The sequence below is a fragment of the Hippocampus zosterae genome, chromosome 6 (genome assembly GCF_025434085.1).
Source record: "Hippocampus zosterae strain Florida chromosome 6, ASM2543408v3, whole genome shotgun sequence".
In the NCBI taxonomy this organism is placed as follows: Eukaryota; Metazoa; Chordata; class Actinopteri; order Syngnathiformes; family Syngnathidae; genus Hippocampus; species Hippocampus zosterae.
Genome location: NC_067456.1, coordinates 26,336,835 through 26,363,947, shown reverse-complemented (window position 1 = coordinate 26,363,947; position 27,113 = coordinate 26,336,835). Strand labels below are relative to the sequence as shown.

The following is a 27,113-nucleotide window of genomic DNA, read 5'->3' as shown; positions in this document are numbered from 1 at the left end:
ATTATATTGGGGCCGGGGGGTTGTGAACACACAACAAAGGAACAAACTACACAAACAACTCCGAGACAGTCCAGTCTCCTACAAAAGGAAAGATGTTACCAGCCAAGTCTTGTGTTGTTATTAAACAAACACATGACGGAATTCCGACAGAGCGCGAAAGCAACACATTCTCGCCGTACGTAAACTCTTCACAAGCATTTGCTCAGGAGCAAATTTAACCCAGTTGCGTTCACACGTGCAAATTTACACCGGTGCTGCTTCGCAAATGAGCATTTGCTCCGGAATTTGATCCACCTCCCTGAGGTGGATCAAGTTTGTATGCCAGGGTGAGTACACAATGCAGGTTGCTTTTGACAAGAGGGCACGCCTCCTCCGACTGTAGGGGGAAAAAATATCACAGAATGCTAGTCAATCTGATGACTGGTGGTGGTTGCTGATGAGGTGATCAGATGAGGTGGATCAAATTTGGTCCGGTGTAAGCTGTTTTCCGGGGCTACGCCGCAGCTAATTTGCACGTGTGAACGCTCTTCTGGGGCAGCCCCGGCGTAGCACCGGACCAAATCTTGCCGTGTGAACACCCCTAGAGATTAACAGCCTCCTCCCAACGCTCGCGATTGACTTGGGACCAGTTGGGGACCAAAGCTGACTAAATTAGCACTTAGCTCTGAGCACCTGTGTTTGCGCATGAGTGGTGATTCAGTTGTCATCTGATTGGTTGACCTGTATGTCAATCAAGTAACAGGATTGATGATAGGCTGACAAAGTTAGTTCTGTGTATTTAGCGCCGTTGTTCGAATGGCAGCACCACCGATAAGGCCTTTTCGATGCTTGTCATGCTTGTCGACATTTACATCGAACCTTAATTGTGTACTGTGCCAACCATCGGCGGGCTGGATTAAAAAGACAGTTGTTAACAATTTACTTGACTCACAAGATACTACCGTGCACTTTAAAACAACCATCGCTGTAGTCAAAGTGCTGTTCTTGGAGCGTCTTCTTTTCCTTTCGGCTTTTCCCTTCAAGGGGTCGCCACAGCGAATCAGTTGTTCTCTCACACCAGCTATCTTAATGTCCTCTTTCATTCCATCAATAAACCTCCTCTTTGGTTTTCGTCTCAGACTGCTGCCTGGCAGTTCAAGGCTCATCATCCTTCTCCCAATATATTCACTCTCTCTCCTCTGGACATGTCCAAACCATCTTAGTCTGGCCTCTCTGACTTTCTCTCCAAAACCTCAAACCTGAGTTGTCCTTCTGATGTACTCATTCCTGATCCTATCCAAACTGGTCACTCCCAAAGAGAACCTCAACATCTTCATCTCCCCTACCACCAGTTCTGCCTTCTGTCTTCTGCGGCACTGTCTCCAGTCCAAACAGCATCACCTCAGTTTTATATACCTTTCCTTGCATCTTAGCTAAAACTCTTTTAAACTCTTTTAAGTTTCAGCTTCTATCACACATCACACCTTACACTTTTCTCCAGCCTTTCCAACCTGCCTTTACATGCTTCTTCACCTTTTTTCCCCACACTTCATTGCTCTGGACAGTTGACCCCAAGTACTTAAAACCACCCACCTTCTTTATCTCTTCTCCCTGGAATCTCAGTCTTGACTTGGGTCCCTGTCATTCACACACACGTATTCCGTCTTGCTGCGACTGACCTTCATTCCTCTCCTTTCCAGGGCAAACCTCCACCTTCCTAGTTTCTCCACCTGTTCCCTGTTCTCACTACAGATGACAATGTCATCTGCAAGCATCAGAGTCCAGGGAGATTCCTGTCTAACCTCGTCTGTGTAGCCTGTCCATCACCATAGCGAATAAGAAGGGGCCCAGAGCTGACCCCTGGTGAAGTCCCACCTCCACCTTGATTCCTCCGGCACACCTACAGCACACCTCACCCCTGTCTTACAGTAATCATACATGTCCTGCAGTTTGGGGTGACAGAGAAGTACATTCGAACGGAACGTACTTCTCTGTCACCCCAAACTTCCTCATACAATACCACAGTTCTTCTCTGGGCACCCTATCATACGATTTCTCCAGATCTACAAAGACACAATACAGTTCCCTCTGACCTTCTCTGTACTTCTCTATCAACATCCTTAAAGCAAATATGAACCCATACTGCTGCTCACAAATGCTCACTTCTGCTCTTCGTCTATCTTCAACTACTCATTCCTAGAGTTTCATTGTATGGATCATCAACTTTATTCCTCTGTAGTCCCTACAACTCTGCACTTCTCCCTTGTTCTTAAAAATAGGCACCAGCATAATTCTCCTCCATTCCTCAGGCATATTCTCACCATCTAAGATCTTGTTGAACAGTCCAGTCAGAAACGCCACTGCTACCTCTCCAAAACTCTTCCATAACTCCATCGGTAAATCATCAGGCCCGAGTGCCTCTCCACTCTTCATCCTCGTCAATGCCCTCCTCAATCCGTCCTTGCTAATCTCTGCTACTTCCTTCCACAACAGTCACCTCTTCTACTCTTTGTTCTTTCTCATTTTCCACTCAACTCTTCAAAGTACTCTTTCCATCTTCCCATCACACAGCTGGCACCTGTCAATACATTTCCATCTCTATCCTAAATCACCCTAACCTCCTGCACGTCCTTACCATCTTTGTCTCTCCGTTTTGCCAACCTGTATAGATCAGTCTCCCCCTCCTAACTGTCCAACCAAATACAAGTCATCGTAGGCATCTTGTTTGGCCTTCACGAGGTGCTGCATCACAAGGAGCTGCTGGAAGGTGTCCATGTCACAGATGGAGGGGAGTGAAATGGGTGAATAAATACAAAGGGGTAGCCAATTGAGAGAGAATGTCCGTGGCTTGGAAAAGGGCTGGCTTGCCACTAAAGAGATTTTGGTTTCTTTATAAATACACTAGCTAAACCCCGGTGGAACGAAAAAATACATTGTGTAAAAGACAGCTATTGTTTGAATAAAAATATATATTTGGACAGAAAAGAGAGAAAAACATACAGATGACAGAAAAACGTGTCCGTCCGACCTCGAGCGTCGGTGTACTGTACTAACTTAGCTGTTTTCATGGCTAGGCTAGCTTAGCTGTTCTCATAGATCAAAACTCTTTGATGTGTAACGCCCGTGCGTACAGGTCCGCGCTGACGCACGCACAACTGAGAGCAGCGGACTATTGCCTGCTGAGTCGCGCTTCGCTCGAGTGGCGTCGTGACAGCTCATCATTGGTGCTTGTGTCTTGAAAAAACATTCTGATGAAAACACACATCCACCATATCAGTCGACTCATCAAATGGGAGGGAACAGCACTCACATGCATCAATATCCTTCCTGAGTTGTTCCTCCGCATCAACAGTCATTCCCTCACATCGCCTTGTTGCAGTATTGCAAGAGAGTTTAACTCCTTTAATGGCGTCCACGTTCTCTGTTTTATTTTTAAAGTGATCAAAAAGGCTATCGCAGCCTCGAGAAAGGCTTACTTCACAATATCGCCGTCTTTGAATGGCTTGTTACATTTTGCAAGCACGTGACTGACCCGATAGGAAGCAAAACTTGCAGCCTTGCTCTGTGTCTTCCAGGGATGGCAATTTTCCGCAGATACGCGGAAATCCACCGTTTTATTTCTTAAATTGATCATTTTTGTGAATCGTCTAAATCCGTTGAGAAAATTTTAGGGGGTCGGGGGGGTCAGGTACCTTATCGTCGAGTTTTCACGAGCTCTCCCGATCAGTCTTTCAATCTTCCAATTGTTAAAAGCCCTGCGATTGGACGTGTATGATGTCTTACTTGTTGTGATTGGTCGCCCCGTCCAGGCCACGCCCCCTTCCGCTTTTTTCATCACTAGCCATTGCCATCCCTGGTCTTCGGTTTGGTGAAGATTGACTGCCGTGCTGCAAGCTGTGCTTTCAAATCCCACACTTTTGTGTCTCGTAAAAGTGCTTTTGCAGGGAAATTCGTCTTATATAGCTCCTTTGTACTGTTGTGAAGTGCCACTCCAGATTCGCTTTCTTCACCAAAGCCTCTGTTGCATTGCAAATCAAACAAACAGGCTTTGAACGAGAATAAACAAAAAAATAATCTTGCTCCCACTCAGGGTGAAAATGGTTGTTCTTGGCCCATTTCCTCTCAGCCATGTTGACGTTTCGGGTTGATAACCACTCTAATCGCTTGCTGCTCGCTACTGTTAATAGTGGTCAACTTCCAGCAGTGTTCCCAACTCATCACCAAGGAAGTTACCTATTGGCTGTCCTAAATGTCGCAAAATTGTCATCACAGCATGTGATTTACTTGGGGTGATGTTTTTTTCTCTTCTCTTTTTTTCTTTTTTAATTTTTATTTGTTGATGTGTTTTTAGTTTATTTTAGACAAAGAAAAGTTTTACATATACTCTACATCCAGTCCAGATTGTAAACCTGGCGTGATCAGCCAGCAGCGGCTTCATTTGGGGGGGAAGGGAGGGGGGGCGGGCCACAACAGCACCCGGCGCTGCTCATTGAGAATGATGTGCATTCACCATGCAGACTCCAAAAGTCTCCAGTAACCAGAATAAAGTCGCTAGATAGTCACTTTTTTAAAAAAAAAAAGTCACCCGAGACTCTCAATACTCACTAAATATAGCGTCAAAGTCGGTAAATTGGCAACACTGACTTCCTGACACGTCATTTAAAAACGTAATCATGAACATACACAAAAATGTATACAGGTATGTGTACTTTTTATTTGTATTCCATTAGTGCATAAGTATGTAAGTAAGCATACACTTATTTCACACTTCATATAGCCAGTGTAGAAAGAAAGAAATTGTGAAATTTACGATCAGCATTTACTTTAACTTGCATACATTTCTTGCATGTCTTTTATTTTGATTCCTCCATCTTTCTTTTTTTTTACCTTTATCCTGTCTTCAAGCGTTAAAGCTTTTCTTTTCTTCACCTCAAAGTCTGTTTTGTCACCATTTTAGCAATGCAACGTTCGTGCTGCGTCTGAAACATACTTCCTGTACTACTGTGCATGTGTAATCCAGTGCGGTGGTTGGTGTTGCCATTTCTGAATGAAGCCATAGAGGTCGCTATGGCATACTGACGTTGGATTAGACTTTTGCGGAAGGCTTGTTTTCATTGTAGTGATCTCATTATGAAGCAAGAGCAGAGAAAAACAGTTCGTATAACGGGACAGGGGGACTTTTCGTTGTAGGGGAAGCAGAAAAGTGGGAATGGCTCTCATGCATGAATTTTTTTTCACAGTTGGGGGTATTTTCGCCCATGTATGTTTTGTCGAAAAGGAGTTTCACTGTACAGCCATTTCATCCTCTTAGGAAAGTCAACCACCATCTGTCGTTCTGCGTTCCTCCTCTGGAGTCCAGACCTGCCCATGACCTCCTCATCCCTGTTTTCGCCACCATGTACATTGAAATCTGCACTAATCAAAACTCTCACTTCTTGGGTTGTTCTGTGTCACTTCATCAAGGTCCAACCAAAATTTCTCCTTCTCCTCCAACTCACATCCGACCTGTGGGGCATACCCACTAACAACATTGAAAATTAAGATTAAGATTGGATTGGATTCAACTTTATTGTCAAATGTACTGTATGTGAAATATTATATATTATCCAATACTATATTTATCCAGGCTTGGGACCGGGACAATAAGACACTGGCTTGCGCCCCCTTGTGGCTACATTAAAATGTTGTACATGGAGCAAAGATCATCTATACAATTACAAACAATAAATTAAAACAATAAATTAATAACAAAGACAGTAGAAAACACAAAAACAGTAAAAATAAAAATCACGTCTGCGTCAAAAGCCAAAGAATAGAAATGAGTTTTAAAGATGGGCAGCGACGGGGGCTTGCCGAATGTTCAGTGGGAGGTCATTCCAGAGAGAGGGATAAGCAACGGAGAAGGTTTGATCCCCTCTGAATCTCTGCTTAGTTTTTAGTACCTCTAATAATGTCTGGTCAGCAGTCGGGGTGGAAGAGCTCAGAGAAGTAAGGTGGACTGAGGCAATTTGAAGACTTGAAAACAAATAATAGGATACGAAAAATAACTTTAAAATGTAAAGGGAGCCAGTGAAGGTCAATGTCATCTTTATCGTCCAATATGCTTTATGTATGACAGCATAGATTAAATTTCTTTCCTGTCAATCCTCAGTGCAAACATGCTGTGCATTAAAACACACACAGCCAAAGATAAAGATAGCAACTACACTGTAGAAAACGACATAATATGAAAAATGTAAACAATATAAAGGGATGCCAGAGTCGGAGTGATGTGCTCCCTCTTACGAGTACCAGTCAAGGGGCAAGCAGCCGCATTACAGACCAACTGGAGACATTTAATGTCGGATTGGCTGACTCCAAAGTAAAATGCATTTCAGTAATCCAGCCGGGATGCAACGAGTGCATGAATTACTGTTTCAAAGTGCTCTTGAGAAAGAAGAGGTTTGACTTCATTCAGCCAGCTGCCTGAGATGAAAGAAGCTGGATTTATCAACAGCTGTAATTTGCCAGTCCAATTTAAAATCACTGTCCAGTTTAAGACCTAAATCTGAGGTTGCTGGCTTAAGATAAGGAGCCAGGGGGCCCAGGTCTACAGATTGGAATCTACAAAGGCCACTGGGACCAAACACCATTACATCTGTCTTCTTTTAATTGAAATTAAAAACAAAAATAGTGCCATTCAGGTCTTGATATCCTCCAGGCAGGATAAAAATAGCCTGAGAAAGCATCTTTTTGCCCAGTGGGACATGGACATACTGTAGATCTGGCAGTCGTCCGCATAGCAATGGAAGCACAACATTTTTTTCCTTAAGATGGAACCCAATGGGAGCAGACACAGTGAGAACAGCAGAGGCCTCAGAATTGAGTCCTGTGGAACACCACACGGCAGTGGGGCAGTACCTGACTTAGAGCAACCAAGGCGGGCACAAAAGGTTCTGACAGCTAAATAGGACCTAAACCACTCAAGGATTATATTGCCAATGCCCACCAAAGTGCTGTAAACGAGTCAACAGAATACTGTGATCCACTGTATCAAACGCTGCAGTTAAATCCAATAAAACCAGACACACACAGTCTCCAGTGTAATTTGCCAGGACGATGTCATTAGAAACACGTAACATGGCTGACTCAGAGCTATCATAATCTTGAAACCCGACTGGAAGACTTCCAAGATGTTATGTTCTTCCAAGAACGATTTTAACTGCACAGTCTTGATCAATGCCAGGTTTCTTGATGATGGGTTGCACCATAGCATGTTTCAGTTGTTGGGGAACTATACCAGAAGAGAGACTGCTGTTGATAATGGCCAAGACTGATGTATCAATACTTGGGAGAACCTCCTTCAAGAAATGCGGAGGAATAGAGTCACTACGTCAAGGTACATAGCTTCAAAAGAATTCAACATAGCTGAACACGGAGCATGGACAGTGTGGTCAAATGTAGTATTTGAAACAAGATTCCTAGCTGTAGAAACCTTGTCTATGAAAAACTGAAGTAGTCAGGGAGGAGATTTTTCCGCGTTTTGGCGGAATTCCGCTTTTTTCCAGTCAAAATGGACCTATTTTATATTGTTCCAAATCCGTAAAAAAATTCTGGAGTGTGGGAGGGGAGTCCGGCCTTGTCTTCGGCAGGTTCGGGGCTCGTAATGTTTACATTTAACGTTTGCAAGCATCCATTTTGAATCCCATTTTTATCGCTAAGCGTTAGTTTGTCGTTACTTCCTATATGGGCTAAAACCAATGTCTAACTTGTTGTGATTGGTCGCTATATCGGCAAATGCAAATCACAACCAATCCGTGTTCGCCTTCCTAAACCCCTTTCTCGCGAATGCCGAATGTTATCGAGAACATTCGCGACGGAGCTAAAGTGCGTCAGATAGATGCGGATCTGAAAAACACATTTAGATGGGACTGGTTGGATAGAAAGCTGACGGTGTCCCCAGTAGGAAACGGTAAAGAGTAATCATTGTGCTTGTGTCGGATTTCGTGAAAAAGCTCGATGTCGCCGGTAAAGCTCTGTGTATAGTGTGTGACGATGTCATTTTATATGGATCGAGAGGATGGAAAGCTTTACAGCAGGGGTGTCCAAACTTTTTGCCAAGGGGGCCAGATTTTATGTGGTAAAATGTCGGGGGGCCGACCTTGGCTGACATTCTTTACATTGAACAACAATATTGTTCAACAAATTTTAGTAAGCCAGTCTGTTTCACATTTCCATTTTTATTTTAATTTCAACAATCTTAAGAATTTCTTTTGGTTCATTTGAAACAGGTATATCACATGCAACTGCTTATTCACTTGACTTTTTCTTAAACAGAAGTCTCCTGAGTGCAAATTGATTGATTTGAAACATAAAATGTATCACCATGACTTTTCAATAGTCACAAAACCTTTGACTCGAACAACAGGGAAATGAACAAGCAATACACATATCCACAACTGCAAGGATCATTTGAAATATGACATATCAGTCAATATAAACACGGAGTGATGTCTTGTTAACTCGTGAGTGATGCCCTCTAGTGTCTAAATGCTATTTCTCATTTAGTGAATGCTATTACTCATTTAGCCACTAGAGGGAAGCAGTACTCTATGAAACATCACTCCCCAGTCTACGAGACCTCAGTCAATGCAACACGTGTTCCATTGCGCCCAACCTGCGGGCCAGACGGCACTGATTTTATGACAGGGGCCGAGGGCCGGATGAAATTCGACCACGGGCCGGATTTGGCCCGCGGGCCGGACTTTGGACATGCCTGCTTTACAGAGTCACGCAACCTCGGTGAAACACCGAAAACAGACATTTCTACTGAAAAGTCACTACTCTATCTCAAGCGCAAGAGGAGTTGGCTAAAAAGAGAGTGGAAAAAGACGGAGAGGACGAATAAGTGTTTAGCGCTTGCTAAAAAGCTTAAAAGGAAGAGAAAATACAGTACTCTAGTATGAAACTGTATATTGTTGTATATACTGAAAATAGACATCCACTTTATATGAAAAAATACATTCATAACCCATATACAGTATAGTAAACAGTGTGGGACTTCACTATCACTGTATGAGGTAAGAATCGACAGCTTTTTTTTATCACATTTAGACAACACTTTATGAATACAAGTAATGAAAAATCTTAAATATGGCAGGGAATGTGTTTCCTTGTTTAGTTTTGATTTTGAGGAGCAAATTTGAAGTTACATGTTGCTGCTCACCAGGAATGCAAAAGCAAAATTGCACAAATTTTCACTTGAAAGAATAGTGAACAATCTTGGGATTTTTTTCTGTTAAAGTTTCAAATTGTAAATTGAATACACTTCATCTTCAGCATGTTTAAAGCCACTTTTGTAAGTGGCCACGCCCCCATCGTGGCCACGCCCCAATCCCAGTCACGCCCCGTCTCAGCCACGCCCCTTTCCGCTTATTTTCATCAATAGACACTCTCATGCCTGAGTAGTCTTGCAGATTTCCGGTGAAGATTCTGAGCCAGTAGGCTCAGGGGGTTTAAGTACAAACTCAATAGTTTTAAATAGTACACATAGGTTGTGACGTGTGTTTGTATGTGTGCGCGTGCGTGCATGTTTTTATTTGGCCGTGTGCCTGCTTATTCATGCACATGTGTGTAATGTAGTACTTTTTCAGACCCAATGGCTGTCGCGAGTGTGACGCGATCCAAAGTTCACTTCATCCTAAGTGGGTGGAATGATCAAAGTTCCTACTTAAAACGCTTCAAACCGCTGGTCACGCAACCACGCTTGACCGTGCAAACTGCATTGACGATATATGGAAACACTGAGTGAACATGCCTTTCATCTACACATACCATGAAAGAGCTCATGGTGGGGACTGACCACTGAAAATCATGACTGGGATTTCAACTGGGATTTTAATTCAGTTTTAGTTTTGATTGATTATTGGCCTTTTAAATGTATGTTTTCTCTTTGTGTAGTTTATTCTTGGAGATCCTGAATGACTGTTCTGACGTGGATGAAATCAAGTTCCAGGAGGATGGTACCTGGTGTCCAATGAGACCAAAGAAAGAGTCGTTCAAGGTCTCATCTCAGTTGATTACAAAAATTGAGTGTGAGTACATTTTCTACATAACTATCCATCCATCTATTTTCCGACCCGCTTGATCCTCACTAGGGTCGTGGGGGGTGCTGGAGCCTATCCCAGCCGTCTTCGGGCAGTAGGCAGGGGACACCCTGAATCAGTTGCCAGCCAATCACAGGGCACACAGAGACGAACAACCATCCACACCCACACTCACAACTAGGGACAATTTAGAGCGTCCAATCAGCCTGCCATGCATGTTTTTGGAATGTGGGAGGAAACCAGAGCACCCGGAGAAAACCCACGCAGGCCCGGGGAAAACATACAAACTCCACACAGGGAGGCCGGAGCTGGAATCGAACCCTCTGCACTGTGAAGCCGACGTGCTAACCACTGGACTACCGGGCCGCCTTTTCTACATAACATAAATGAATGAATGAATGAATAGATAGATGGAATTTTTCTCATGTCCAAAAAGGAAAATTTAGAAACATTTAGTTTTAAAGAAACATTTAACCACAGGGGATTCACAATTTAAATTATTCAGGTCGCCATCAATTTTCATCAGCACGACTGGAGGGCCAGACAGGCATCATGCACCTGTACCATAAATATGAGAAAAATGCCATTTTAAATGAGACAAAATCCATGCCAGGCTGTCAGCCCAAACATGCCCAAAGAAGGTGATTGTCTCCCCTTAAAACATTCTATGAATTATTAATTTTCAAAAATGCATCAGTAGGAGTCCCATCTGTATTTTTCACCAAGAGCTACGAAAAGTTGGAAACCTCGGTTCTGTGTTCCGCAAAAGTTTATGAAGCAGCGGTAGCAGCCCAAGACCTAAAAAACTCAATTGGAGCCTCATTCTGAACTTAACTGTATATCCCTTTTTATTCTGATGTATTTTTGTTCTAGGGTGAACCAGATTTGCCTGATATTTTTGTGGAAGAGTATTTAGGCTTTCATTGTGTTGAAACAATGCAGTTTGTGATGTATGATCGAACGATACTGCCGTCGCTACGCGCTGTTTGAAAAAGCAAATATTTGTATTGAAATGTCAAAAATGCACAAAAACATCAGATTTGTCAAAAACGAAACACATTTTCGAAGAAGGCCATTTTCATGAAATTCAAATTCAAATGTGCCAGTACAGCAACCCGCAAGTATCCCAAAGTGGCCCGTGTTGCGGGGGTCCCTCATACCTACTTGCAGCTCTAGTTAGGCCCGAGCAGTGAACGCTGCAAGGTCCCGAATGTTTTTGAAGAAACTACAGTGATCCCTCACTACTTAGCAATTCAGTTATTGCGGATTCAGTGCATCATAGATTTTTTCCAAAGTAATGTATTTTTTAAAAAAAAGGCTGAATGACTCGGAGGTTTTGTGAATGCCCGTACTGTATATGCAGCGGGCACTCATTCAAGGTACATGATTGGTTCCTGCTGCGACATTGACCAATGACAGCACTGAGTGGATTAATCTCATTAGCTGATTGGCTGCGCATCTTCGCAGCCTCACCCAGCACCTTGAGTCTCACCATGCTGGTGACTCTCTGGCATACTGTCTCTTCTGTTATTTCTACGTGCGCGGCAGAGTGAGAGAGGGAAAGAGAGATGGGGCGGGTGTGGGCCTCTCCCAAAGCAGCAGCACGTCTCTCTTTGCCTCCTTGTCATCAATACCGATTAATTGTCTTATCATTAACACATCGGCTGCGCGGGGATAGCTGGCCAGGAGCTAGCTGGAAGCTAACGGTGGCTACACCGTCATAGCGTCAAAGGAGGGCCGCCTTCTACGCCACCAGCACAAGTCTGTTAATTACTGAATAAGGTTTTATAATTAAATATTTAAGTACTGTATTTTCACGACCATTCGGCGCACCGTGTTGTTGGGCGCAGTCTCAGTAAGGGGTGCTATTTCTGTATTTGACACATACACAAAACACACTGTATTATTGGGCGCAGCCAAGCATGGTAAAACATACGCCAGCTTAAACATATGGCATGCATGCACTCACGCTAAAAACACATTTTTAAAAAGGCAACGGAAGCAAAACTGAGTTTGGTTGTACTTTATTAAGCCATTTTACAATGTACTGACGTTTTTCTCTTCACCTCCTACACGCTCACTCTTCACTCATTGGCGACCTGGTACCTGCTAGGGGCGTGCCTTAGCGTCCTCTTACACGCCCACCCTTCATCTCATTGGCGACTGGTACCTGCTAGGGGCGTGCCTTTAGCGTCCTCTTACACGCCCACCCTTCACCTCATTGGCCACTGGTACCTGCTAGGGGCGTGCCTTTAGCGCCCTCTTACACGGCCACCCTTCACCTCATTGGCCACTGGCACCTGCAAGGGACGTGCCTTTAGCGTCCTCTTACATGCCCACCCTTCACTCATTGGCGGACTTCCGCATGCCTGTCGTTCTGCCTTTCTCTATATAAACAGCGTGTCGGCCAGAGGTCCTCACAGTTAGGCTTTGGAACTCGGCGCATACACTAGACGCTCCGCATTATAAGGCGTCCTGTCCATTTTGGAGAAAATTTAACACTTATAGTCGTGAAAATACGGTAAATACGTGTACCGCTACAGTCTTTGTCTCAAATATGTAAAGTATAAATACTGTTTGCATGTTTTAAACATGCTGGTACCCACAACCCCTCCCACAACAATTCCTAGAGGGGTCGGGGAGGTGGGGTTAACCCTACTTAGCGTTTTTTTTTTTTTTTTACTTCGCGCCAGGGTCTAACCATGATAAGTTTAGGGATCACTGTATTATTAGGGCCCGGGCAGCGACCCCTGCAAGGTCACAATTGTTTTTGTAGGAATTCTTCTTTTTATTATGATGATGATGATAATGATTATTCTGCCAAATTGCATTTTTTCGGACCAAATCATTCACAAAAACTCACCAAATTTTAAACACTTTCAAAGTTGATCTTTCAAAATTATCCTAAATTTTGCAAACCAAATGGCTTTGTAGCACCGACTAGAGTGGAAAAACAAAATCCAATACCGATACATTTGACCAAGGCGTTTGAAAATTGAAAAATGTGTAACATCAGGAAGTGAGCTCTGAATTTTGAAATGTCCAATTTTGACCCATTTTGCACATTTACAGGGGCTATACTTTTGCAAACTTGTCCGACAAGATTTGTCCAATTGACTTCAACCTTTGACTTTACCATCATAAGACCGGAGACGACAACATTGAGTTTTCGAAATACTATATGATGAGCTTCAACTTTTGCAGTTTTTTTTTTTTGCCATAATGGACGAAATGGTTAATAACTCCCCTGCAATTGCTCTAAAAAAATCCCAAACTTGCATGTAAATGAATAGCCGCATCCTGAAGACATATATGCAAAAATTCTTTACGTTTATTGTACACAAGGATGCCATCAAATTAATCAATAAAGCCTCAATACATTGATCACACTCCCTGCCAAATATTGTGACTTTTCGGCAAAGCGCGTGGCATTACAGTGCCCCAAAATTTGATGGTACACCATGAAAAACGTTGCTTGAACCCAGGAGTCACGAGCAGTGATAATTTTACACTTTAACGCTAGCGAGTCCCAGGGACTCGCTGATCAGAAAAGTGTGAGTCCCATTTATTTTATTTTAAGAATGCAAACACTTTCTTCTTTCGACCCACAAGCTTGCTGCTGTAGACTGTAAATTTCCCCAGTGTGGGACAAATAAAGGATATCTTATCTTATTATGCATTTAGAGTCCCAAATTTTGAATTCTGAAATGGTCTACTTATTTAATTCCATATGATAATAACACAAACAACAATAATATACTGTACATTGATAATAGGTTTAGTTCTTATAAACAAATGCTCCAAAAGTTTAATAATTCAGGCACACAAGATTTGCTGAGAAATAGGTTCTTATTTCATCCCATCTTTTGAGTTCATAAATTCTCCTTTCTTTACTCTGCTTCCAATGATGTAAGGCTTTCTCAAAGTCAACTTATCGCAAAAAAACTATCCAATTTTAGCTGCTTCCTCTGTGATGTCTCCGCAATAAACTTTCACAACACCTGTTCGCAACACTTGTTTTAACGTTACACAACTTGGCAATTGTCTCCTTTCCGCAAGGTGAAGACCGATCTCGCCAATCTCATTTCGCGAGAACGGAAATCTTGTCACGCAAGGTTACTTAACACTAGATCAAAACAACATTGGCGGTGATTGTCAAACTGCGATCGTTGCAGGAAAAAAAGATAGCGGTGAAAAATGTAATGTAATATTCATTGTTAATGCATAGTTTTCAAACATTTACCCTTGAAACATTATATTTTGGAGTTTCAGAATTCTTGATTATGAATATCAGTCAAAATAAAAAAAGGGTTCCCATTATGAATGTTTATTTATTAATTAGTTACAGTGGCTTCCCATTGGGTAATCCGACGGAACCCGAAAAACGGTTACCATGAATTTGCGAAATCCTCAGTCCCGCGACCGAATTATTTCAATTTTTGCATCATTTGTTTATAATTGTATGTATATGTTGTTGTTTGTGTTATTATCATATGCGATTGAATAAGTAGACCACTTCAGAATTCAAAATTTGGGACTCTCTAAATGCATCATTGGACTCATACTTTTCTGATCAGCGAGTCCGTGGGACTTGCTGGGGGTAAACTGTAAGGTTATCACTGAATCTGAGTATTTTTTCCAATCTCACACTGCAAAGATTAATTTACTGGTAATGACGAATACAAGTAAATTTTGATGTGGCTTAACATTCTCTTCCCACGACGATGCATGTGTCATCGACTATCAATTTGACGAAAAGCATCGACCACACGTCATCATGAGTTTACCGACAGTTAACATTAGCATTACTAAACCTTGTGACCAATGTTTTATTCATAATCTTACCATGCTACAACCAGTAAATTGTGGAAGAACCAAGACTCTTTCATAATATATTTCATAGCGATTAGCCTACACTGTAGATCTAATGACCAATTTGTCTCAGAATCGTGCCTCCTGTCGTATCTCACTCTCGTGTTATGTGCATACAGGTGACTTTAGTGGATACGCCCTTTGGACGATTCATACGAAAAATCAGACTGGCATTCCCATTTCTTAAATGTCGTTATTAGTAGACCTTTGTGAGTTTTTTTTTTGCCACCATCTCAAACTGTCATCCGCACAATTTCTCAGTTTGTGGACTAAAATAGCAACCCGCATGCGCACATAACGTTATCTGTTGCACCCCTCCCCTCCCCAACACTGAAAACAAAACAAAACGAAAGTAAATTAGAAGAAAGACACACCACACCACAAACACACATACAGGCACAGTGAAATCGCATTGATCACACAGTCAAATCGTGTGCGGTGACTTTTATGGTTAAACTATTTTTCGGTACCGTTAAAATGACGCCACGGAAACGACACGCTACCGGTAACGATTGTTTCCGTGAAATCCTCAGGCTTGCCGTAGGTTTTTGTTGTTTGTTTATTTGTTTTGACTGAAAAATTTCCTTGAGTCACAAAAACGCACATTATTTGGAACTGTGCGTCCCGTTTGAAAATTATGTGTCACGGACACCGGACGCAGAGGTAACGAGATGGCTGAATCTCTAAACATTCTCTGAGTTATTATTACCACTACCACTAATACTACATAAATTAATACTTTCAACTTCACGATAATAATAATAAATAATTAAATCAACCATGATTTTAAACTATGTATTCTCAATTATTATTATTCCAAACATGAGAAAGCATTCAGCAAACATAACTGGAATCGAGCAAAAGGACTCCAACTCCCAACGGCCAAAACCGGAAGTGAAGTGCCGACATTATTGACTCCAGCTGTAACGCAAATTACTTGGTTCAAACAAACATTCTAGTGCGACTGCACAAACGTGATGACTGCGCAAAAATAACTGAATAGAAGACACCGCTGTTACAGAAAGGCTTTACATGCGATTTAAACTGACGATCGCGAACGAACCGTGATTGAAACTGTGATGCCGCTCTTTACACGTTGTACTGACAGTCAGTGGCAGCACCGCCCCTCTTAAAGGGCCAGAGAAGTCATCGTGGGTTTCCCTGGATGGATTTTGTTTGATTTCTTTATGATTTTTGCAATCGTCTGGCCCACTTTATACCTGTGGACGAAGGATTAGAGGCTTTAATCCCTCGTTGTGTCCGAGGACCGGCAACCCGAGGCCAAGGTCGGCCAAGGACCGAGCCGGTCCTTGAGCCGGTCCTTGGCCTCGAGGACCGAAGGCTGCCAGAGGAGGAGGTCATACTAGAGATTGGGAGGCAAGCCACAATGAATGCAGATGATGAGATTGGGAGGACAGCCCCAATGAATGAAATGCTGAGCGAGGCAGCAACTGACCTGAAAGCTAAGATCATGGCGAGAATGAAAGCTGGGCAACAAAGAAACCGATTACAACGGCTATGTGAAGTACCACCTGAAAGTCTCATGGAAAGTGTGAATGCAGCACTGAGGGCGATCCCTACCGTTACGATCACGGAAACCAATGAGCTGATGTACACTTCAGCAACAGTGATCCTAGAGATGCTTGGCTATAAGTGCAACCATGGAAGCTATGAGATACGTTACCCACCATGGAAAAGGCGGTTGGAGGCTAAGATCAAGGGGGCTCGGAAAGATCTGAGTCAATTGACAGAGGCCCAGAGAGGTGTGATGAAAAGGCCGAGAACCGAGATGTACATCCAGATGACCATACCTGAACCACTCGAAACTGCCAAACGAAGGCTCCAAGCCTTGTCCAGTTGCCTAAAGCGGTACACGGAAGAGAATGAGGCCAGACGAATAAACAGGCTGTTCGCAACACAACCTGCGAAAGTGTACGCTCAGTGGCAGGGTTCTAACAACAGAGCTGACCCACCAAGACTGGAAACTGAAAGGTACTGGAAAGGCATATGGGAGAAGGAGGTTGCACATAACAGCAGTGCACAATGGCTGGTGACCCTGAGAGAAGAGCACAGCAATCTCCCTGAACAGACCATAAGGTACCATAAGGGTGGCAGGCATACACGAAAGAGTATCATATATGAAGAACTGGACAGCACCAGGCCCGGACATGGTCCACACCTACTGGCTAAAGAAACTCAGAGCACTCCATGAGTGCCTAGCAGCACAAATGAACCAGCTGCTGAGGGATGGGACTCACCCAGGATGGCTAACCGAACGGCAAACGATCCTGATCGTTTGCCTGCAAGACTGCAGGTCCCGACATACCAACCTGTGCACAGCCTAGATTGATTACAAGAAAGCCTATTACTCGATGCCACATACATGGATCACTGAATGCTTGGCGTTGTATAAGTTGAACAGGACCCTAAGAGCCTTCGTTGCGAACTCAATGAGGATGTGGAAAACCACACTTCAGAATCAGAATCATGTTTATTGGCCAAGTATGTAGAACACACAAGGAATTTGTCTCCGGTATAACACGCTGCATTAGTATCATCGTAAACAAGGACATGACAAATAGGTATGCAAGAACATTTCGTAATGTAAGTGAGACAATGTGCAAAGTATCAAGCAGAGCTAAAGTGAAGTGAAAACCACACTTGAAGCCAATGGCAACCCACTTACCCAAGTGTCCATCAAATGTGGCATATACCAAGGTGATGCACTCTCCCCACTGCTGTTCTGCATAGGACTGAGCCCCCTAAGCCAAGTAATCACCAAGACAGGCTATGGATACCGCCTCAGAAATGGAGCTGCAATCAGTCACCTCCTCTACATGGATGAATAAAGCTGTATCTCTCAGAGCGAAAGGGACATAGACTCCCTGATCCACACAACCAGGATCTGCAGCAGCGACATTGGGATGTCATTCGGGCTTGAGAAATGTAGCCGCATGGTGACTAACAGAGGAAACGTAATCCGCACTGAAGGGGTCTCACTCCCCGAAGGAACAATAGCAGACATTGAGGACAGCTACAAGTACCTCGGCAACCTCGAACTGGCAACAAGGAAAGCGGCTACGGCCAAATTCCTCCAGCGAGTGAGGCAAGTCCTAAGAAGCCAGCTCAATGGCAAGAATAAGACCGAGGCAATAAACAGCTATGCCCTGCCAGTGATCAGATACCCTGCAGGAATAATAAGGTGGCCAAAGGAAGAGATTCAGACCACGGATGTCACTTTACAAAGTGTGGGCAAAAGTATTCAATCACAGTGGTCTCTCTTTAGTTCTTTTTTGCATAGTTGACGAAGTAAATTGCATTGCAGCTGGGGTTAATCATCCCGGCGCTTTACTTCCAGGTTTGACCATTGGGACTTGTAGTTTACCAGTTCTGTTTTCGGCCTGGCCAGCAGATCCTTGCTCATAGACTATTTTTGCTATAAAACTTGTCGTTGTTTCGCTTTGAACTCTCGGTACGATTGGTTTTGTCAATATGGTTTTTGTTTGGTGATTTGGCTTTTGCTTGTGTGTTTTCTATACATTGGTTTTTGTTTGTCTTCTCGGTTCTTGTTTTCCTCCCTTGTCTTTTGTGCAAGCACCTTTTGTTATTTGTTTTTGTGCTCTCTGGTCCTTGATTTGACCAGCACTTTATGTTACTTCTTTGTCGGTGCGATTTTTGTACATTAAAACTTTTTTTTTTTTGCTACGGACACCTTGTCACCGTGTCTGCACTTTTGGGATCCAAACTTTATTCGATTCGTCCGAAACGTGACAGTAGTTCTTTTGCTTGATTCCACTTGATATGTATGTGTTGTATGGTTTCCTACGTTTAGAAAAATGAATAATGTTGACCTAATAATACATAGTGTGAAACCATTGCCGATTATAATAATACATTTTCTTTATAAGCGCCTTTCAAGACACCAAAGGAAAAAGCCTTAAAAGGAAATGCCTTTGCAGACAAAAGAGCCAAAGCTGCAGCACAAAATGAAGAATACACTTATGACACCTTAAAATAATTGCGCAGCTAAGCTCACAAACAATATTTATCTATGACCAGTAGGCAAACCTATACTACCTGAAAGCTTGTACAAAGGTGATGCACGATTGACACATGGAGAGTCACATGTATCAACACGGGGATGTGTATTGTCCTACCAATTTATGGTTTAATTAATCATTCAAAAAAATTGTTGCTGCACATGTCTCATTTGTGCTGAACATAATCCACAGGGGAATCGCAGACCTGGGAAAGGAAAATTCCCAGATCCAAACTTTCCATTTCAGGCTATTGACATGAATTTTATTGAGCTAAATAAGTCCGAAAACAAAAAATATCGTCTGATGACCATATATTCATTCTCAAAATGGACAGAAGCGTTTCCATGTAAGAATCCAGAGGCATGGTTTAATTAATTAATAATCAAAAGGTACAATGGGAAGCATTTTGCCAACCAAGTAATCACAAAAGTAGGCCAACATTTGCAGATTGTCATGTTCCGTATTTGGCATCAGGTGGCAGGCGTTCCATTTCGTCCGCCTGCACACCTGCTGCCTATTTGTCGGTGATTGCACCTGCTTATCTAGGCGCTCAGGCAGTTGACTCATTGCCGGAGTATTGCATGCCGTGCCACTGCTATTGCCCATGTATTTTAGAAAACGCTACTCGTAAACTATTGCTGTTCTTTGTATTCTTCGACGCAAACTGCGTAACTGCTTCTGTTACGTACGAAGCAGTTCTTTTCCTGCTTCGTGCGTAACGTGACACAGATAAAAATCATACTGATCATGAAGGATCCCTCAAAGGGTGCAGTCCCATCCAACTACCGGCCAATAACCTGTCTCTCCACAACATGGAAGCTCATGTCAGGCATCATTGTGGCTAAGATAGGTAGACACATGGATCAATATATGAGCGAAGCACAGGAGGGCATTGGTAGAGATACCAAAGGAGCCAAAAATCAGCTCCTGGTTGACAGAACAGTCGCACAAGACTGCAGGTCCCGACATACCAACCTGTGCACAACAAGAAAGCCTATGACTCGATGCCACATAGATGGATCACTGAATGCTTGGTTTTGTATAAGGTGAACAGGACCCTAAGAGCAAGAAAGAGCAAGAAAGCAAACTGGAGAGGGTCCAGCAGGGTTCCAGTGACGTTCTTTAGGTGGTTCAGCACAAGGCGTTCAAAGGACTTCATGACCACAGACGTCAGGGCGACAGGCCTATAGTCGTTCAGTCCCGATGTTGCCGATTTCTTGGGAACTGTGATGATGGTTTTTGCATCTTTTTTAATTCTTTTGGCCGCGTAATTTTGTGATTACTTTATTGAACAGATCTGGAAGTAATCGGCCTTAGATGGGGTCAGTGAAAATGAACTGAAAATTTTAAGGCACAGTAAGTTGATGATTTATTAAGGGGGAAAGTTGTTTTAAAATGGGTGAATTTTGCTGCTTAATCCTTCATTCACTCATTTTCCGAACCGCTTTTATCCTCACTAGGGTCGCGGGGGTGCTGGAGCCTATCCCAGCTGTCTTCGGGCAGCAGGCGGGGGACACCCTGAACTGGTTGCCAGCCAATCGCAGGGCACACAGAGACAAACAACCATTCGCGCTCACACTGCCATGCATGTCTTTGGAATGTGCGAGGAAACCGGAGTGCCTGGAGAAAACCCACGCAGGCCCGGGGAGAACAAACTCCACACAGGGAGGCCGGAGCCGGAATCGAACCCATGACCTCTGCACTGTGAGGTCAATGCGCTAACCACTGGTCCATCGGGCCGCCCTGCTGTTTAATTCATTTTCCACAAATAAAATCATTTCAACATGCAGCATGCAACCCAAAGTTCTTGACTGTGAAAGTAATCTTAAAATACATAAAACTGAACAACAAAGATCAACCCAAATTACCATGCACTGTTCACCGCCCCCAACCCCCCCAAAAAAGAAAAAAACATCTCAATTCAACTCAACTGTATTTATGGAGCACTTTCAAACAGCCATCGCTGCATACAAAGTGCTGTACACAGAGCAACTAACATATATACAACAAAAAAGCAATAAATCAAAAACAAAGTTGGTAGAAGGCACCAAACAGTAAAACTAAGATCAAATCTGAGTCATACTGAGTAAAATGGCAAAGAATTCAAGCTGTCAAAGCTGAGGATCCACTGGTAGATGGTAGTGGACACACCTAGGTGGAGAAGATTGGGGGTGAGGTGTTCCTCTGATAATGATGTTGAACGCAGAGCTGAAATCCACAAACAGGATCCTTGCGTAGGTCCCTGTGCTGTCGAGGTGCTCGAGGATGTAGTGCACATCTATGTTGACTGCGTCCTCCACAGACCTCTTTCCCCGGTATGCAAACTGGAGCGGGTCCAGCAGGGGTCCGGTGACGTTCTTTCGGTGGTTCAGCACAAGGCGTTTAATGGGGGAGCCTGGATAGAGTAGTTTCTGGTAGAGGTGGGTGTATGTGGGAAATGGGAGTGTCCTTTTCAAATCGGCAGAAAAACATGGTCGTTCATCAGCCAGACCCTTATTGTTCAATGTTCTGAGGGATGGCATTCAATAGTTTGTGATTGCTTTCAGGCCATTCCACACAGATACAGAGTCGTTACCATATACCTGTTTTTTCAGCCTCTCTTCATAGCTACTCTTCGCGATGTTAATTCCCTTTTTCAATTGGTTTTGGGCGTGTTTGTACAGTACCCGATCTCCACTTCTAAATGCGGCCTCTTTGTCTTTTCTAAGTTGCCTGAGTTTGGGAGTGAACCATGGCTTGTTATTGTTGAAGGAGCGGAAGGACTTCGTTGGTTCACATGTCCTCACAGAAACTGATGTTACAGTGTCTGTGTATTCATCCAGTGTGAAGTTTCAGTGGGAGGTCATTCCAGAGAGAGGGACCTGCAACGGAAAAGGCTAGATCCCCTCTGAGCCTCCGTTTAGTTCTTGGTACTTCTATTAATGTCTGGTCCGCAGAACTGAGGCGCCGGGCAGGGGAAGAGGTTGATGTCTCCACCACAAACCAAGCCCAGCTTCCAGCCGTAGGCACCCCTCCACAGGGGCGAGCTAACCCTTGCAGGTGGAATCATCCATCAGCCGAGCCAGGTCCTCCCCCAAGGCAGCATCCCGAAAGCCAGAGTGAAAAACAGGTCCCAATGTGAATGGCCCACAGTAAGAGACGCTGGAGTTAAAACAAGATACAAATATCTCAAGGCGAAAATTAGAAGAGGTGTAAGTTATGGAATAAAATATAATAATCCGACGCTCAACTAAAAATTTGAGTCATGAGCCTCCTTTTAAAAATATCATCGTTCTCTACGGCACTGAGGTCCTCTACAAATGTCGGCCATATAAAGCTCCCTCATTCTGGGTTTTGGTTCTAACTCTGTTATTCTTAAAAGGCCAGTGTCAAAGGACCTCAGCGCCCGCGAGGGTCGATATGGTATAAACATTTTCTTTAAATAAGAAGGATCCACACCATTAAGAGGTTTAGAAATCAATAAATGAAACCTTAGAATCGATCCCAAAATATACAGGGAAGCAATGCAACGATTTCAGAATCTGTGTAATATGCTCGTCTTTCTGGTCGTGGTCAGCTGCTGAATTCTGTCAAAGTGGAAGAGTGGATATTTTTTTCTTGGGAATACCAGAAGGTGAGCATTACAGCAATCTGTAGACTTAGAAATAAAAGCATGACTGAGATTTTTTGTGATTTAATTGGCAAGAAACGGGAGGATCTAGCTAGAGTTTTGAAATTGTAATATTAGGTTTTTATAGGATCCTTAATAAAACAATGGAATAAATTTGGCTCGGAGTCTGAAATAACGCACATTTGTTAAGTTTTGAAGGATTAAAACATATTGTTTTTAATTTAGGTAAACATTTCTCTCTCCTATTACAGGACCAATAATTACAACTTCAGTTTTGTCCTGGTTGAGCTTTAGAAAACTTGCTGACTTAATATCTAAAATACGGGTTAAAAAGGTTATCTGGTGATCACCAATATAACATGAAAACAAAACCGTATCTCCTAAAATTGAACCCTGCACAACACCACGGTCCATGCCGTGTCCTTCCGGAGAGCAGGGTTCACACAGGGTGGCATCAAATTCTCTGCCGGTGAAGTAGGACTTAAAACAGTGCCTGAGAGACCGATCGTATTGTGCAGCCTGTTTAAACTACCGTATTTTCACGACCATTCGCCGCAACATATGGTTGGGCGCAGTCTCATTAATGGGTGCTATTTCTGTATTTTACACATAGACAAAACGCACTGTATTATTTGCCACAGTTTTAAAGTGGTATAACATACGCCAGCTTAAACATACGGCATGCATGCGCGCACGCTAAAAACACGTTAGCTTGAAGCATACGGTAGCATGCCAAGACATACAGATACAAGCTAAAAACACGATTTTAAAAAGGCAACGGAAGCAAAACTGAGTTCCGTTGTATTTTATTTAGCCATCGTACAATGTACTCACATTTTTCGATAAATCATCAACCAGAAATCCGAAGTCCTCATCCTCTGTATCAGAATCGAACAATTGTGCATGTACCGGTAATCCATCAAAAACGCCGTGTTCCCTCTCGTTGTCAGAGTCACTCTCATTGCCATGTGGCTCCACAGAAATGTGCCGGCTTTGCCAAAAACTCGAACAACAGTGCAAGCAGACACGTTTGTCCAAGCAGCCACAATCCATTCGCAAATTGTGGCGTAACTCGCGCAGCGCTGCCTCTCACTCTTTGTAAAGTTGTATTTGCCATCGATCATTCATTGTCTTCTCTCTCTCCCTCTCCATATATGTATATATACACGCCCACCCTTCCCTGATTGGCCGACTTCTTTGCTGCATGCCTGTCCACAGTCACTTCCGCCTTTTCTCTATATAAACAGCGTGTCGGCTGTCAGTCAGATTTTGGAACTCAGCGCATACACAAGACGCTCCCCATCATAAGGCGTCCTGTCCATTTTGGAGAACATTTAAGACTTTTAATGGCGCCTTATAGTTGTGAAAATACTGTACTTGTGGTCTGCTGTGTCAAATGGTATGCTTAGATCCAGTAAGATCAGGACACAGAGCACACTCTTATCCATATTCAGTCTGATATAATGTAAAACCTTAATCAGGGCCATCTTTGATTTATAAGACAATCAGATAGATTTTTCACATATTGTATATTATGACCTGTCATAAAATCATTTAACTGATTTAAAACAACTGTCACAAAAGTCTAACTGAAAAATAGCCCATTGGTCACCGGTCTGTAATTGTAAAGAACTTCAATTGGCAGGCCTGAGGTGATAACTAAGTTGAGGGTTTGCCCTTTCAAGTAGATCAATTGTGAAATATGTTGGATAAAATTCATTTAAAAAGACTGTTTATAAAATCTGATTTCAAGAACTCTGATTTATTGTCAACACGTAAGTTAAAATCACATACAATTGTTATTGTTTCATTATATTTACGATGAATGATGTAGGGAAGCTGTTAAAATCAGATAAATTCTGACTTAAATTTGGGAGGTATATAAACACATGGAAAATATTGAACTGTTAAGAAGCAGAGTGATACTCAAATGTTGGGTAAAAACCAAAAAGGATTTCTTTAAAATTCATAGATGATAAAATAGCTAGGCTGCACAGTGGTCGACTGGTTCGCATGTCCGCCTCACAGTGTAGAGGTGCTGGGTTCGATTCTGGCTCCGACCTTCCTCTGTGGAATTTGCATGTTATCCCCGTGCCTGTGTTGGTTTTCTCCGGGTACTCCGGTTTCCTCCCACATTCCAAAAACATGCATGGCTGGTTAACGCAACTCTCAAAATTGTCGTAAGTGGGATTGTGAGTGTGAATGGTTGTCTATGTGAGCCTGGTAACCAGTTCGTTGTGTCTCCTGCCTCCTTCCCAAAGACAGCTGGGATAGGCCCCAGCATGCCCGGGACCCTTGAAAGGATGAAGTGGATTAAAAAATGGATGGACGAATTGGGAGGGGATGCTCTGAAATCCCCTGCCCAACCTTTTTTGTCCCAAGGGCTATTTTTCAAGGAGCCGACTTTCGGAGATTGAACAGTCCAGTGTCAACATGACCCCCCCGCCCCCACACACACACACACACTATTCTGCAGGATGAGAAACAGCCATAATTTCGGCCTTCCGATAACAGGTATGCTGCTGTTTGGTGTGAGCAGTTTCCTGATCTATCGAAAATTCAACCGACGGCAGCGGCTCGATTGGACGAGGCTGCCGGTCTAAAGATGGCATAACGCTGATGTCCAACACTCAGACTCAGACTGTGGTCAACCACATACTGTTGTGGGTTTCACAGCAGGATGGTCAACAACTTGGAGAAAACTGGAATCCGTGTTCAATTACTGACTGAAATCATGGATTTGGCTCACTCAAATTATCCTCAACATGAGGGTAGTTCGAGTGTGGGGTTTTTTTCCCTCTCTCCCTCCCCTGTGGTTTCTTTCTGACCTTCGGGTTGAGTGAACGCTGACACGTTTTGGCTGCCGCTGCTCAACCCGTATTTTTTTGTGTTTTTTGTTATTGTAAAGTGTCCTTGGGTGTCTTGAAAGGCGCTTATAAATAAAATGTATTATTATTATTATTATTATTATTATTATTCACCTTAATAAACCAAACAGAAAAATAAACAAGATACAAAACAGGTAGATCTCTGTTTGAAAAAAGGAATCACTTCCTACCTTCGTGAGAGACCTGGCACTCGGAGGAGGAGGCTAGCTTTTCGTAGTTAGTTACTCTGCATCTTTGTTTTTGTGAAGATAGACTGCCTTGCTGCAAGCTGGGCTTTCAAATCCTGCACTTTTGTGTCACATAGAAGTGTTTTTGCAGGGAAATCCGTCTCATTGCTCCTGTGTACCATTTTGAAATGCCGCTCCAGATTCGCTTCCTTCACCAATAACACTGTTGCATTTCAAATCCAACAAACAAGCTTAGAATGAGAATTCAAAAAAAAATAATATTGCTCCCACTCATGGTGAAAATAGTAGGTCGGCTGGGATCAGCCCGTGGTCGACTGGTTGGGCACCCCTGCTCTAAAACAACACAGATGGTCCATCTGTACTCAATCAGAATCAGAATCATCTTTACTGGCCAAATATGTAGAACACACAAGGAGTTTGTCTCTGGTAGAACACGCTGCACTAGTATCATCATAAACAAGGACATGACAAATAAGTATGGATGGGCATTCCGTAATGTAAGTGAACCGTTGTGCGGCGACACCACCCAGTGACAACCGTGAGACAATGTGCAAAGTATTAAGCAGAACTAAAGTTATCAGTGGTATTATAAAAAAAAACTGTAACAGTTATGCTAAACAAGTTCAAGTGTGTTAAAATAAAAAGTCAAAAAATTGTCCACATTTTGTTTCTATCACAAACACGCTGACATTCAAACAGAAGTATGTAGACTTTGTATCTTCACTGTAAATGGCTGTTCCTGACTGACAAATAAATAACATTAGGTATGCAGTAAGTATATTTACACAGTGCTGCAAAGGCGAGTTCATTCTGCACTGTTTAGCACCGTTGTAGAACTAAGAGCCACAGTATTTTATTTTCACGACGAGCTGTTGATAATCCAGCCAAGATGTGACCAACCCCACTTTTGGGTCCCACCTATGTCAAAGTTTTAAAGACGCACATAAAAGAGAAAAATTCTGACGTGGGTTGCTGTTGTTTTTATGTTCAGCTCCTTTGCGACAATCTATGCTGGTTCCACATTCTGCTGAGCTTTGCCCATCCAAGAAGGCAGATGTTATTGATTTGACTCTGGAGAGTTCCTCCTCCGACGATGATGAAAAAGAGAGCACAGATCCTCCTCTAAAGAAACACTGCGTGTACATTGCAAAAAATGAGGACATGCATGCAAAGAGGTTTGTTACAACACGAAATAATACCCCTAAATATATTAATTATGATATTTTGATGTAATTGTAATGTTCATCTTGTTTCAATTCACTTCTTTATTCTTGATACTAAATAAAAAATTCTGGCTCTATCCTCTCGGAGTATTGACCTATCAACCTTCCAATAGACACATGTCACCTGTTCAGACCTTGGACCCATCATATCTGACCTCTACACTTGCTGATTATGCAGTCCCCTTCCACCCTTCAACCTTTACCACCATCCCCAAAGAAATGCAGGGT

The 27,113-nt window shown here is 42.9% G+C and overlaps 1 protein-coding gene across 1 annotated transcript in view; it reads left to right on the top strand.

The window, feature by feature from the left end:
* pias2 (protein inhibitor of activated STAT, 2) overlaps positions 1-27,113 on the top strand; it is a 116,606-nt gene that overhangs the window by 65,288 nt on the left and 24,205 nt on the right. Inside the window, exons 10-12 of the mRNA XM_052068257.1 lie at positions 9,919-10,052; positions 26,654-26,837; positions 26,999-27,111. Of these exons, the coding sequence (XP_051924217.1) occupies positions 9,919-10,052; positions 26,654-26,837; positions 26,999-27,111 (431 nt within the window). The remainder of the gene's footprint in view (positions 1-9,918; positions 10,053-26,653; positions 26,838-26,998; positions 27,112-27,113) is intronic.